The sequence below is a fragment of the Anomaloglossus baeobatrachus genome, chromosome 4 (assembly GCF_048569485.1).
Source record: "Anomaloglossus baeobatrachus isolate aAnoBae1 chromosome 4, aAnoBae1.hap1, whole genome shotgun sequence".
NCBI lineage: Eukaryota > Metazoa > Chordata > Amphibia > Anura > Aromobatidae > Anomaloglossus > Anomaloglossus baeobatrachus.
Window position 1 is genome coordinate 503,450,154 of NC_134356.1, and position 13,868 is coordinate 503,464,021.

General features: G+C 41.7%; 1 protein-coding gene across 1 annotated transcript in view; it reads right to left on the reverse strand.

The window, feature by feature from the left end:
- The window catches only part of FAM227B (family with sequence similarity 227 member B), a 756,766-nt gene that overhangs the window by 73,436 nt on the left and 669,462 nt on the right, over positions 1-13,868 (reverse strand). The window contains exons 15-16 of the mRNA XM_075345811.1: positions 7,574-7,651; positions 1,970-2,044 (exon numbers count right to left, since the gene is read on the reverse strand). Of these exons, the coding sequence (XP_075201926.1) occupies positions 1,970-2,044; positions 7,574-7,651 (153 nt within the window). The remainder of the gene's footprint in view (positions 1-1,969; positions 2,045-7,573; positions 7,652-13,868) is intronic.

Consider the following 13,868-nt stretch of genomic DNA (forward strand, 5'->3'; position numbering starts at 1 on the left):
CCAATAAAGGTCAGCTAATTTAAAATTCTGTGGAGTGCTGCCTGCCTATTTTTGTCTTTTACGTGGATGGCTATCTGAAGAAACTGCAAAGTGGGAACATTGCACCCTAAAAAAAGTCTTTTGTTTTGTGCTGCTTCAAACTTTTTGTCTTTTCTTTTTTTAGATAGATAAATAGATAGATAAATAGATAGATAGATAGATAAAGAGATAATTTTATGAGCTGGTTAAGGATAGGGTTAGCCTAAACCTAACCCGCTGTCCAAACGATCTCACTTTCTCTCTATCTGGACCTGTTAAAACATTTTTTAAGTGATTTTTGGCTCCATTGACTTACCGTACATTATAATGGATCCATTTAAAAATGTCAACTGTTGGGATGATCCATTAAACGGATCCGTTATATATATTTTTTTAAAAGGTGCCAAAAGCGTATTGAATGAAGATCATGGAAACTAAGCGTTAATCTGTAAATAGCATATTAAGGGTTCTGAAATGAGTGAAAAAATGTATACTGCAGACTGAAACTTAGTGTCATTTTATTAATTAAAAGTTAGGACTAACATATGTAAGGGATTGACCTATAGTCTGGATTTTATTTAGAGCATCAATCTGTGGTCTAAATTAATTTTTCAGATCGCTGACTGAAAAACCAACATATACCCTGACTGTGTGGATTAGGTGTTTCCATGTTCCATTTTTATTTTTGTGTTAATGTTGTGGTTTACTATTTAATAGGTGTGAGGCTTTGGTCTTTACAATACTGCTGCTAAATTCTGAAGATTAGTATGATTATAGTAGAGTTATAAATTATAAGCGATCAAGGTTATATTCTGGTGAACCTTAAATTCTGGTGTAGATCATCATCAACAATACTCCAAAAGTCACTTCATAATTCCAGTAAAATTTCTGTAGTACGAGTATCAAATATCTGAGGTAGGTTAAAACGTAACAGTCGTTTTAATTTTCATTTCATAAATCAACAGTGCACATGAAAATGAGCAACTGTGTTATATATCTTCTCTTACAAATTGACTTCTTTCTCTGCCAAAATTGATCAGTCATTATCAAAACTCTCAATTCTTAGTTAACCTCTTTCCCTTTAATGACCAGCCCATTTTGTTATAACCCTGGAACGCTTCAATAAATAAATAAAAATAAATAAATGGATCCCGGTGATTCTGAGAATTTTTTGTGTGACATATTGTACTTTATGATAGTGGTAAATTTAAGCCAATATTTGTTGCATTTGTTTGTTAAAATATTGGAAATTTAGTGAAAATTTAGAAAATTTTGCAATTGTCACAATTTTTATGCCCTTAAAGAAGTGGTTCACCCATATTTATTATTGGCCACAACAATATTATGTTGAGAAACAAGATTTCTCTCAAATACCTTGTGTTGCCAATTGTGCCTGTGAGCGGCGCTATTGCAGTCCACTCTTCCCCATTGCCTGACCCCCAGGCTCCGTGAACTCAGGGATCCGGTGATGTCACGTCAACTGCCTGCTCACCTGACATCACCGCAGCCTGCTCCAGTCTCCGTGAGTCATTGGCCTGAGGGCGGTGTTTCACCGCTCATCACCGTCCAGCATCCCTCCTGCTTGCGTGCTCTGCAAGCAAAGGAGGAGTGAGCAGGGAGGTGCTGCGCTGTGACGAGCGGTGAAATTCCGCCCACAGCCCAGTGACTCTCTTAGACTGGGGCTGTGGCATCACTGGATCCTCACCCGGGGGTCAGGCGATGGGGAAGAGTGGACTGCAATAGTGCTGCTCAAAGGCACTAATGGCAAGCCAAGGTATATGAGAGAAACCTTGTTTCTCAATATACCACCATTGTGGCCAATAATAAATGTAGGTGAACCACCCCTTTAAATCTGAGTTATGTCAAACAAAATAGTTAATAAATAACATTTCCCACATGTCTACTTTACATCTCATCAGTAACTTCCACATTACTGCACATCATCACTTACTTCTCAATTTTGTACTTCACATTCACATTCTGTTGTTGAATTTCTGCCAGTTCTTTTTGGATTTTTGTCTCTAATCTAAAAATAGAACAAAATAATTTATTCAGGATTTTTTCAGTGTTCGTGTTTGTTTACTTTCACTTACAGATTAGTTATGGGGGGTGTCACAGAGGCCTGCCATCACTAATTTAGGGCTTAGTAGCAGCTGTGGGCTGATATTAGCCCCTCATTACCACGATTGCCACCGCACACATCAGGGCAATTGGGAAGAGTCAGGTAAAGTGCCGGGCTTGTCGCATCTAATGGATGCGACAATTCCGGGCGGCGGGAGGCTGATAATTTTAGGCTGGTTCTCCCCAGCCTGAGAATACCAGCCCCCAGCTGTTGAGCTTTTTATCTTGGCTGGGTATCAAAATTGGGGGGGACCGCATGTCATTTTTTAAAATTATTTATTTAAATAATTAAAACTAAAAACAAAAAACAAGTTGCATGCAGTTCCTCTTCTTTTGATACACACATGACTGGGGCTACAGCCTGTAGCCATGGTTTTATCTGTACTGGGTATCAGAATACTATGGGATCCTGCACCAATTATTTTATTTATTTTTACACCGTGATACGACGGTAGATGCTAGAGTGTACGGGCGCCTTCTAGGCATGACATCATTTCGACATGCTCCCATCACATGATAGGGGCATGTTCAAAATACGGTCTGATGTTTCCAGCCGTAAACATTATTTTTCTAAGTCCACATGAGCATGGAGTTGTTTATAATAGAAGCGGGGGTGTGGAGGTAAGACCCCCAGATAGGTTGGGTGCAGGGGGTCGAAGCCCCCCTTGCATGATTCTGGTGGACGAGACAAAACATCGCGACACCCACTAACCAAGCAAATAACGCACACTAACCTGGAGTGAGTCTGTACATTCTAGGCTCACGGTAGATGCAGAGTGTATGGGCTCTTTCAGTTACACTACTTTCCCCGCCCACTGACCATCCTGGCACCTGTGATTGGATGCAGTCAGCTGACATGCTCCTTTCAGGGTGGGGTGCATCTGACTGCAACCAATCACAGGTACCAGAGGGAGGGGAAAACAGTGCATATGTATGAGCAGTAATTAGCAGCTCAGGAAGTGAATGTGAGGCCTGGGAGCAGCGTACAGCCATGCCGGAGTCTCGGTAAGTACAGCATGATAGCTCCCATTCCCCTATCCCTTCTACCACCAATTTGAATTTCTGATCTACATAGCCTTATATGGGGCTAGATTCCGGACAGGATCCGGATTAAAAAAAAAAGAGAACAGGGACCTGCGAGTCCGCCCATCTCTAATAATGGTTTAAAAAAGAGAGTTTACACTGGTGACAAAAAATTTCCTAGTACAAATGGTACAAATAATAAATTTAGCTGTAACAAAATAAGGTATCACCTAAAGAGATGATCCCCTAAAAGAATAAACATATACTTTGAGAAATTGAGAAAATAAAATAATAAAGTTGGCCATAATAGGCAGTATAATCAGCATGTTAATGTCAAAGGAATTTTATGTACCGGAGAAAACACGTGCCTGTAAAATAAAAAGCTTTTCCATATTTACCTGTGGCTCTGCTGCCTCCCGCTCCTGACTGCCGCTCATTATATTCATCGATTATTCACCGCACTCAGGACCTTGAAGCCGGAGCATCGCGGGTACACCGCTGGATACAGCACCGCCGAGGACAGCACCGCAGGGACAGGTGAGTATTCTGCAAGCACAGTGACATCCCGGAGGTCATCAGAGTTCCCAATGAATTCTGATGACATCCTGATGACCCCCGCGACACCCGCGCTACAGCTTCACGGGTTCATCAGAGTTCATTGGGAACTGTGATGAGTCCCCGATGCTGTCCCCGCGATGTTCCGGCTTCCAGGTTCTCATTACACACACACACACACACACGTATACATTGAGCACATATACACACATTTGTATACACACATAGCAGACACACATGGATACACCGAGCACATACACACACATAGCGCACATACATGTATACACTGAACACACACACACTGCTGTCTCCAGTGATGCGGTCCCCGGCACTGAAGTCCCCAGCACTGTCCCCGCTTCCAGCTCCACAGGGCACTGAATATTGAGTGAGTATAATGAGCGGCGATAAGGAGCGGGAGGCAGAAGAGCCGGAGACTGCATCGCTTGAGAGAGGTAAATATAGAAAATCTTTTTATTAAAAAAGACCCGTGTTTTCTCCGGTACGTGTCACACTGATATCACACGGATCACATCAGTGTGCGATCCGTGTGACACCCATGCTGCCGGATAAAAACGGACATGCCTGCATGTATGCATGCAGGGTCATGAGAGGTCACACGGTCCGTGTGAAAACACGGACCTGTGATTAACAGCAAATAATAACATGGATATGTGTGACATCCGTTTTAAAAACGGATGTCACACGTACCTGAGACATGGACGTCTGAAACCGGCCTAAATGTTTGGATTCAGCAACCTAGATAATTAAAAAAAAATAAAGGAAAAGAAGGAAAATAAGGAATAAAACAGGAGCGTTATACTTACCGACTATCCCTAACGGCTGGAACACTACTTCCGGGTCCGCTCATTAACCCTCATACATATTCACTGCTTCCCCTGCCCATGGTCAGTCCCGGTGTCTGTAATCGGTTGCATATGTTGAAAAGAGGACCGGTCTTTTGAGCGCTAGTAATAGTTCTTTAGTCTTGATCTTTATAGAATATTAAGCTTTATTGTTATCAACATAAAGCTCTTGTTTTCACAACGAGTTTCAGCAAGATCCCCTTGCTTTCCTCAGGTGTCTCAGGGGATCTTGCTGAAACGCGTTGTGAAAACAAGAGCTTTATGTTGATAACAATAAAGCTTAATATTCTATAAAGATCAAGACTAAAGACCTATTACTAGCGCTCAAAAGACCGGTCCTCCTTTCAACATATGCATACTCCCGCAAGGGAATCCGGCCAGAGCTGCTGCGAGTAATAGGTTCCATCAGTTCTCTTTGAACAAACCAGTGGGAGGACGCAGGTTCGCACGGAGTTCCAGGAATCAAGGAGTCGGTGAACCAGGAACCACCAGCGGTAAATCACCCGGGTCCACCCAGCAAAATATCGGATAACGCCAGCTGACACAGTCCCTCATCTCCCAGAGGAATTATACACCTACCACCGAGGTTGTGCAAGGGCGCACAACCTAATCAGGTGAGCAATTCTAAAAACAAATATAAAGATATCACTCCACGGGTGCTCCTCATATGCGCTATTATCTTTTTACAGTGTAATCGGTTGCAGTCAGACCGCTCCCCCAGCCTGTGACAGCGTCTGTGATTGGTTGGAAGCAGAAACGCTGCCTGCATCCCTATAGTGGTGTAAAAATAAATTAATTAATTGGCTTAGGGTCCCCCCATATTTTGCTAAGAGATGCAGATTTGCTGCTGAAATTTATATACCAAATTCCTGCACCAATACTACATCTCCTGGCAAAAAATACATCAAAGCACGATCTTTTGTCAAAAAAATGCATCAATATTGCTTTAAAACTACTTTACATTTAGATGCGCTTTTTGCCAGAAGATTCAGATTTGTTGCAGGAATTTAGTGTAGAATTTTCAGCAGCAGATCTGCATCAACTGGCAAAATATTGCATCAAAACTGCATCGCATTTTGATGCAGCAATTTTTTTTCCCAGGAGATGCAGTATTGGTGCAGGAATTTGTTGTATAAATTTCTGCACACTATCTGCATCTTTTGGCAAAAAAAACAAGTTTTTCTGCCAGGAGATGCAGTTCTCCTTGAACTGAATCACCTGAAGAATGGTCACTGAGTTCATTGAGGTCACCTGAGGTTAGTTTGTCTGGGGTCACAGGTGGGGTACTGTGGGAACCTCCATCTGTGACCACAGATAAAGTGATGTCACCATGACAGCTGAGGCTTCAGGCACAGACTGACTGAGATTGACGGGCGGTCATGTTCTGTGCTCACAAGCTGCAACTTCAGGATGTAGCAAAGATAAGATCATCATAAAACCTCATGTGGATTACATCTGGACTAGGTGTTTGAGGTTATTAAAATGGACAAAGAGGTTATTTTTTTATTTTATTGCAAATTAAGGATTTTTTTGTGTTTGTGTTTATTTCTTTTCACTTACACTATTAATAATGGTGGGATCTCATAGATGCCATCCATTACTAACTAATCTAGGGCTTAGTGGTAGCTGTGAACTGTCATTAACGCCTCATATTACTTTGATTGCTACCACACCAGGGCAATTCCGTTGAGCTGGGTAAAATGTCGGAATTGTCACATCTAATGGATGCAACAATTCTGGGCTGCTGGAGGCTGCTATTTTAGGCTGGGAAGGCTCAATAACCATGGGCTTTCCCAGCCTGAGGACACTAGCCACCAGCTGTCGGCTTTATCATGGCTGAGCATCAAAATTGGGGGGACCGCACACTATTTTTTAAAATGATGTATTTAAATAATTAAAAAAAGCTGCACAGGGTCCCTCTTATTTTGACACACAGACAAGATAAGCATATGGCTGGGGGCTGCAGCTGTATGCTTTTTCTGTACTGGGCATCACAAAATGAGGGACGTTACACCAATTTATTTTATTATTTTTACACCACTATAGTGACGCAGAAAGCGTGTATTCCAACCAATCACAGACATTGTCACACAGGATGGGGGCATGATCTCACTGCAACCATTTACAGACAAGGGGCCTGACAGTGGGCTGGGAAAGCAGTGAATATGTATGAGGGTTAATGAGTGGACCTGGAAGTAGTGTTACAGCTGCACAGGAGACTCAGTAATTATAACACTCCTACTCTAATTCCCCTGGCCTTTTCTACCACCACCACAATTTTCGGGTCCCTACAGACTTATGAGGTTTGGCATCTGATCAGATGTTTGCATTCAAGTACTGTCCCAAACCAGATATTTTTTTAAATCCGACTGGACCTGCTGAACCTGAACATCAGTGGGTTCGCCCATCTCTAGTGGGGACTGAATATGTGTGCACTGAAATCAGATAAATGCATATAAAAGTAGAAATCTAAATATAAAATCTGCAAGTGTATAAAAAACATGAAAATCAATAATCAGTAGTTGACAACTAAAGATGAAGAGGTACAGATTAATAGTAAGTGTACAGCATATTAGGTGTCCAGGTGGGAACTCCCAACGTGCATTTCACTGTCTTTCTCAAGGGATTTTGTTGTCACCAGTTTAACCTCTCTTTTAAACTTCATTGTATATTCTAAATTGTTATAATAAAATCCAAATATTTTATTACAATTTACTTGTGCATTATATCTGTAGGCAATATAGATCGCATAAATGCACTAGGACTGTTTATTATGTAGTTTGGTAGCTTTAAAAAATTATAAATTATAGTTTTAATATCAGGTTAACCAAAATAGGGTGCAAATAATTGAAACAATGAATAATGTGCAAGAATAAAACGTCACTATTAGAAAAAATGAAAACCAAAAGCTGAATCTCCACTCACATCTTTATCAGTACATAACAGAAACATACTTCTCCACAAACACCTCCAATTAAGAGAAAGGTACTCACATGTCATAGTCCTGTTTTAAGCTCTTTCGAACACTCTGAGTTTCTGTAATGATGTCTTCATAGGTTGGACCCACAGGCGTAATATAGTTAAGTCAAGGAAATAAAACATTTCTTTTTACTCAGATTGCTAATCTAAAATAGTGTATGGAATATGCATGCTATGTGCATATAGGGTTGCCCAGGCTATCCGCTTACCCCTTTTTAATTTATCTCCAGTGTGCTCTTCTGATCATCTCTATCAAGAGGCATCTGGCGACGGCCTTCCCTCATTAACTTGGTCACGTGCTACTGCAGCCAGCAGTGCCAGGAAACAAAAGTAATGATGCAATTAAAACTATAAAAGATCACTGGGGCACATTTATTAAAGGGGTTGTCCTCTACTCGGACAACCCCTTCTCATTCAGAGTGTTAGCCCCTGTTAAAATGAAAACACTTATACTCCCCTCCGATACTGGCGCTGTTCCACTCACTTTTTGGGGGGGGGGTCATGTGAGGTTGTTACGTCATGCGAGCCCTGCTTCCAATCAGCTTTTGTTTCCCTCTCACCACCTTTGAAAGATTCGAACTGAAGGAGTCTGGCAGTTCACGTCCTCTTGATGTTTGATGCTTCTAAAAGCGGGGAGAGTAAAGGGCACGTTACACGCTACGATATATCTAACGATATGTTGTCGGGGTCATGTCGATAGTGACGCACATCCGGCATCGTTTGACATATCGTAGCGTGTGACAGCTACGAGCGTCTGTGATCGAGCAAAAATACTCACCTTATCGTTGCTCGTTGACACGTCGCTCATTTCCTAAAAATCGAACGTCCTTCTGCTCGCCGGTTGTTCATTGTTCCCAAGGCAGCAGACATCGCTCCGTGTGACACCCCGGGAACGATGAACTGCAGCTTACCTGCATCCCGCCGGCAATGCGAAAGGAAGAGGTGGGCGGGATGTTTATGTGCCGCTCATCTCCGCCCCTCCGCTTCTATTGGCCGGCCGCTGTGTGACGTCGCTGTGACGCCAAATGTCCCTCCCCCTTCAGGAAGTGGATGTTCGCCGCCCACAGTGAGGTCGCTCAGCAGGTAAGTACGTGTGACGGGGTTTACAACTTTGTGCGACACGGGCAAGAAATTGCCTGTGCCGCACAAACGATGGGGGCGGGTGCGATCGCACGAGAAATTGACCTTTAGGCCAGCACTGATTTGGTGCAGGGCTCACATGACATGACATGTCATGTCATGTGAGCCCCAGCAGATCGAGTGCTGACACTGCTGGAACAGCGCCAGCATGGAAGGTGAGTTAGTATGTAGTATTTTAACAGGGAAAACACTCTAAGAAGAGTTTGTCTGAGTAGTGAACAACTCATTATCCAGTCATAAAATTAGCCTTGGAATTTGACAAGATATGCCAAATTTATTGTAGTGGCTAATGCAGGGTGACACAGATGGGGCATCTTTAGACTGTCTGGTGTAACCTTCTTCAAAGTTGGTTCACGTTAGTCAAGTTTTTGAGCCAAAATTGTAGTGCAGTTTGGACTATCGTAAGACAAGCCCCTTAAAAGAAATCCGTCAGCAAGTTTTTCCTATGTAATCTGACAACAAAATGAGGTAAATAAAAAATAAAAAAAATCAATGGAGCCTCTGTTAGGAGTCTCGACACGGAAAATAGCCTGATATCCCTCTGGGAAGGAGCTAGTCAAGGTAGGTAGGGATAGAGACCCTGCTTCAAAGATGTACACTGATGAGCAAAAGAGTAGCAATGTTTTGAACTTTTGACTTTCAGGCTCTATATTTCACCATCCACTACAGCTTCGAAAGTGAAACAACTACCTTACCTTCATTTTATAAACAATTACCTTGGCTATCTCATACATAAACGTGGCTTTCAACTATTTAGCATAGGATTAATTATACAGATCCTTGTCATGTCACTGCATTGTTATAGTTTTGCTCCTGGTGGTAGAAAAATCCTTTTTTTTTTTCCTGTTTACTACAAATTACAATCTTTTTTCACATTCCCTAATAGCTCAGTGTTATTAGGTTGATTCCCAAGTGACAGGTTATTGGTTTGAATTGACGAGCAACCATGAAGATTTCCCAAGAAAAGAGAAACAGCATCATCAAGCTCATTGATATCAGTCTCTCGGTCAAGAAAATTGCCAAACTGCATCAAATGAGTGCCATGACAGTTAGAAGAATATGACATGATGTCCGTCCATTCATTCATTCAAGAGCCAAGAGGTGGACATCCAGGCAAAATATTGGAGTCAACAAGTTGGCTCATCAGAAGGTCTAACAGTTCTCATGTGACAAACATGGTAGTGAAAGTGGCCTGTATGCTTCATAATAGTGAGATCACAGATGTCCATGCAAGCACTGTGGAAGTACATTAGACAAGTCTGGAATGGTGGCATGAAAAAAGGTGAAGAAGTCTCAACTTCAAAATTGTCATAAAAAGGCTCAGGGCAAGTTTACAAAAAAAGTACAAAGTGGACAGTAGAAGACTGAAAATGGATGATTTGGAGCAATATGATATGGAATCAATAGATTAGGCTCTCATGGGTGCAAATGGGTTTGGAAAAAAATAAGGGAATAAGGGGCTAACAGATTGAGAAATTAAACTGTGAAGATCGGTGGATGAAGCCTGATGATATGAGGTTGTTTCACAGCCAAAGGCGTTAAATACTGGACCAGGACTTGGTGGTTTCAATTCTGAGCTACAACGTATGTGAGTATCCTACAAGACGAGTTACTTTGTACACTAGCGTACTATGAGTATGAAAAGGAAGACATAGTCTTCCAGGAAAACAACCCAAAACATAAATCAAGATTGGCAAAAAAATAGTTCAATAACAATGAAGTAGAGGAGCTGGATTGGCTGCCATAGGCCCCAGAGATCAACCTAATCGAACAATTGTTGGTAGAGTGGAAGAAAAAGCTGAATACATATCCACCAACATTGGGAACATGTAGGATCAGATTTCAGTCAATACATGCTTGAATCTGATGGAGAGCATGCTCAGAAAGATTGAGACAGTATTTGACGCAAAGAAGATTTACAAAATACTAAAATAATAATAAATAAAAATTAAATTTAGATTTTTAGGAGCAAAACAGTAACATTGCAGTGACATGACAAGAATCTGCATAACTAATCATATGCTAAATAGTGGCAGGTCAAATTTATATATGAAATAACCAAAATGATCGTCTATTAAAATGAAGGCAGTCTCACACTCACAGCTGTAGTGGATGGTGAGATATGAAGCCTAAAAGTCAAAAGGTCAAAACATTGTTACCCTTTTGCTTGTCAGTGTATCACTTAGTTTACTAGGTGAAGTCGATATTTTAGAATCCCAGTTTTCTCTGTTTCATATTAAGCCACGATGAGATGTTGAGCCCTGTATAACCCCACTCACACCACAGCTTTCTGTGGACATTGTATAGTAACAGAAAGCTGCTAATCAGTGCTGGGGACATGGTTGGATTACCAGGGATAAAACTCCTAGTCCTGTTGTGATAATCACTTGCTGATAAAACACTGATTGAAATAGCAAAACACAGCCTAATATGTGACACATCAATGTAATCAGGGTCTCTGCCACTACATCATGGCTTGCTAAGATTACATAGCAAAAACCTGGTAACAGATTCCCTTTTATTAATTGTGGAGCAATTCCTGTATGCCTTAATTCTGACTCACTTTAGGCTAGAAAACTGACAAATTTTATTTAGCAAATTTGGTTTCTTTATTCTTCTTCAAATTACGTTGCACTTTTGGAATAAAAGATGGAAACAACTCAATGTCACCGATACTGATCTAATTAAAACAATATATATATATATATATATATATATATATATATATATATATATATATATGTATATATTTGAATGTGGAATTTTTCTTTTACAATGTTGGGGCTTATATTTTTCTTTAAATTAGGTAAGACCATTAACTGGAGAACAGCATGAATGAATAATGAATATAATGTACATAACAGCAAACAGCAAGGGCTACATGCCAAACAGATGGCAAGAGTGTTTATTATACAGCAATACTACTAAATGCCTAATGAAATATATAAACAGCAGATAAGCAAAAATGTCCACATTTCACAACATTATTTAATTTTCTTCTCTCAATTTCCTTTTCAATTCACAATAAAAATCTTTTGGTGAAAAGCACAGGAGAATGTAATGTATGTTGGCAAGTGCGGGCAGGCAGTCATGCTTATAACACAATTTGCATGGTTGCAGGCATATTGACTTATCCATCACGGCAAGCATAGCTAGTGCTACATTGTAACTGATGAATGAACTTTAAAGAGGTTCACATTGATGCCAGCACAGGTTGATCTCATTATGGAACATTTTCCAGCAGTTAAATGAATAAATTGATATTGCTTGATTTAATTTTATACCACTTCACTGTTCAGAACTACAGCATAGTTCTAAATTTAGAAGATTTATTTTACTTGTTATAAGCTTACTCTGCTAAACATATGGTGCAATGAACTGGTAGAGAACTGCTTGCCCCTTAAAGGGGTTGTCTCATCTTATTAAATGAGGGCTTTACTTTTCAAAAATCTTTCCATTCTTAAGAAGAGAGGGATTTCCAATGCTATAATTTACACCTCAATCAAAGGTTAACTGCCCCCTCTGTAGTTTGTAAAAGGTGGCCAGATTCCTGGGTAAGGCGCATGCGCTTACATTTTCTGTGACAGACAAGTTACAATCATTGCACTGCCTCAGCTACCAGCATCAGTGAATGCAAAGTTGAGGCCTGCAGCTCAGCCATGTGTAGCACCGGCATCCATGCACTACCCTGCCTCTCTCCTGCTGGGACGCTGACTTGCTCACCATTGTTGCCGGACTGCGTCCTCCCCACACTCCCACGGCCGTCCACGTGTTCCTCTGCTGCCTCCTCCTTGGGCCTGTGCACACCACACAGTTCCCCTGGGAATATGCTTAGGTTGTGCATACCTGTTCTGCTCTTAAAGGGCCAGCATGCTATTTCCCGAAAGCTATTTCACCGCTCCATCACCTTGCCCTGCTCCATGCCAGCCACCTGCCCTGCTTAATCACCTAACCTGCTCCATGATAGCCACCTGCCCTGCTCCATCACCTGCCTTTCTCCATCACATGCCCCTGTCCATACCAGTCACTGCCCTGCTCTATCACATGTCCTGCTCCATGCCAGCCATCTCCACCACTCCATCACCTGCCCTGCTAGATACCAACCACTTCCACCACTCCATCACCCGCCTTGCTCCATACCAGCCACCTACACTGCTCCATCACCAGCCCTGTTTCAGCGAGTATCTGATAGCACTAACTGGACGGCTTCTCTCCTGACAGGAGCGGCTCAGCTTCATGTATTTCTATGCAGCAGAGGCTGTCAGGAGAGCTGTGGCCAGTCAGTACAATCAGATACTCGCACAACGTGACTCCATCCTAACGAACCCTCCTCTCCATACTGGCACCCAGGGCCGGCTCCACATTTTTGTGGATCCTAGGTGAAAGAATCTCAGTGGGCCCAATGCACACACAGACACACACAGATACAGATACATACACATACAGGCCTACATACATATACATATTTAAAGATAAATTCACAAAAATACATATAAACAGACATACATTTATGCACAGTCATGTACACTGACATACATAATACACTGTGTGCAGAATTATTAGGCAAGTTGTATTTTTTTTTATTATTGATCAACAACTATGTTCTCAATCAACCCAAAAGACTCATAAATATCAAAGCTTAATATTTTTTGGAAGTTGGAGTGTTTTTTTTAAGATTTGGCTATCTTATGCCTGCTTTACATGCTTCAATAGATCTTTCAATCCGTCGTCGGGGTCAAGTTGTAAGAGACACACATCCGGCATCGTTCGTGACGTATTTGCGTGTGACACCTACGTGCGATCAAGTTTGAACGCAAATACGATGATCGTATACACGTCGTTTATTCCTCATACATTGGACGTTTTGTTGTATGAACCTAGTCAATTGAAACGTGTGACATCCCTCATACGATTTTGCTGTCTGAGGCTATGTGCGCAGGTGTGCGCTCTGCACCGCAGCTTAAAAAAGGTCCGCTTCAGAGCGCAGCTGAAAAGCTGCATTCTGAAGCGCCTCACAATGTCTGTCATTCACTAATCTCTGTCAGTCGGTCACTATCTCTGTCCCTCTCTCTCTGTCCATGTCAGTCTATCCCTCTCCCCCCTCCCTCATACTCACCGATCTCCCATCACCGGCGCAGCGCTGCACGGCATTCACACTGCTCCGGCGGC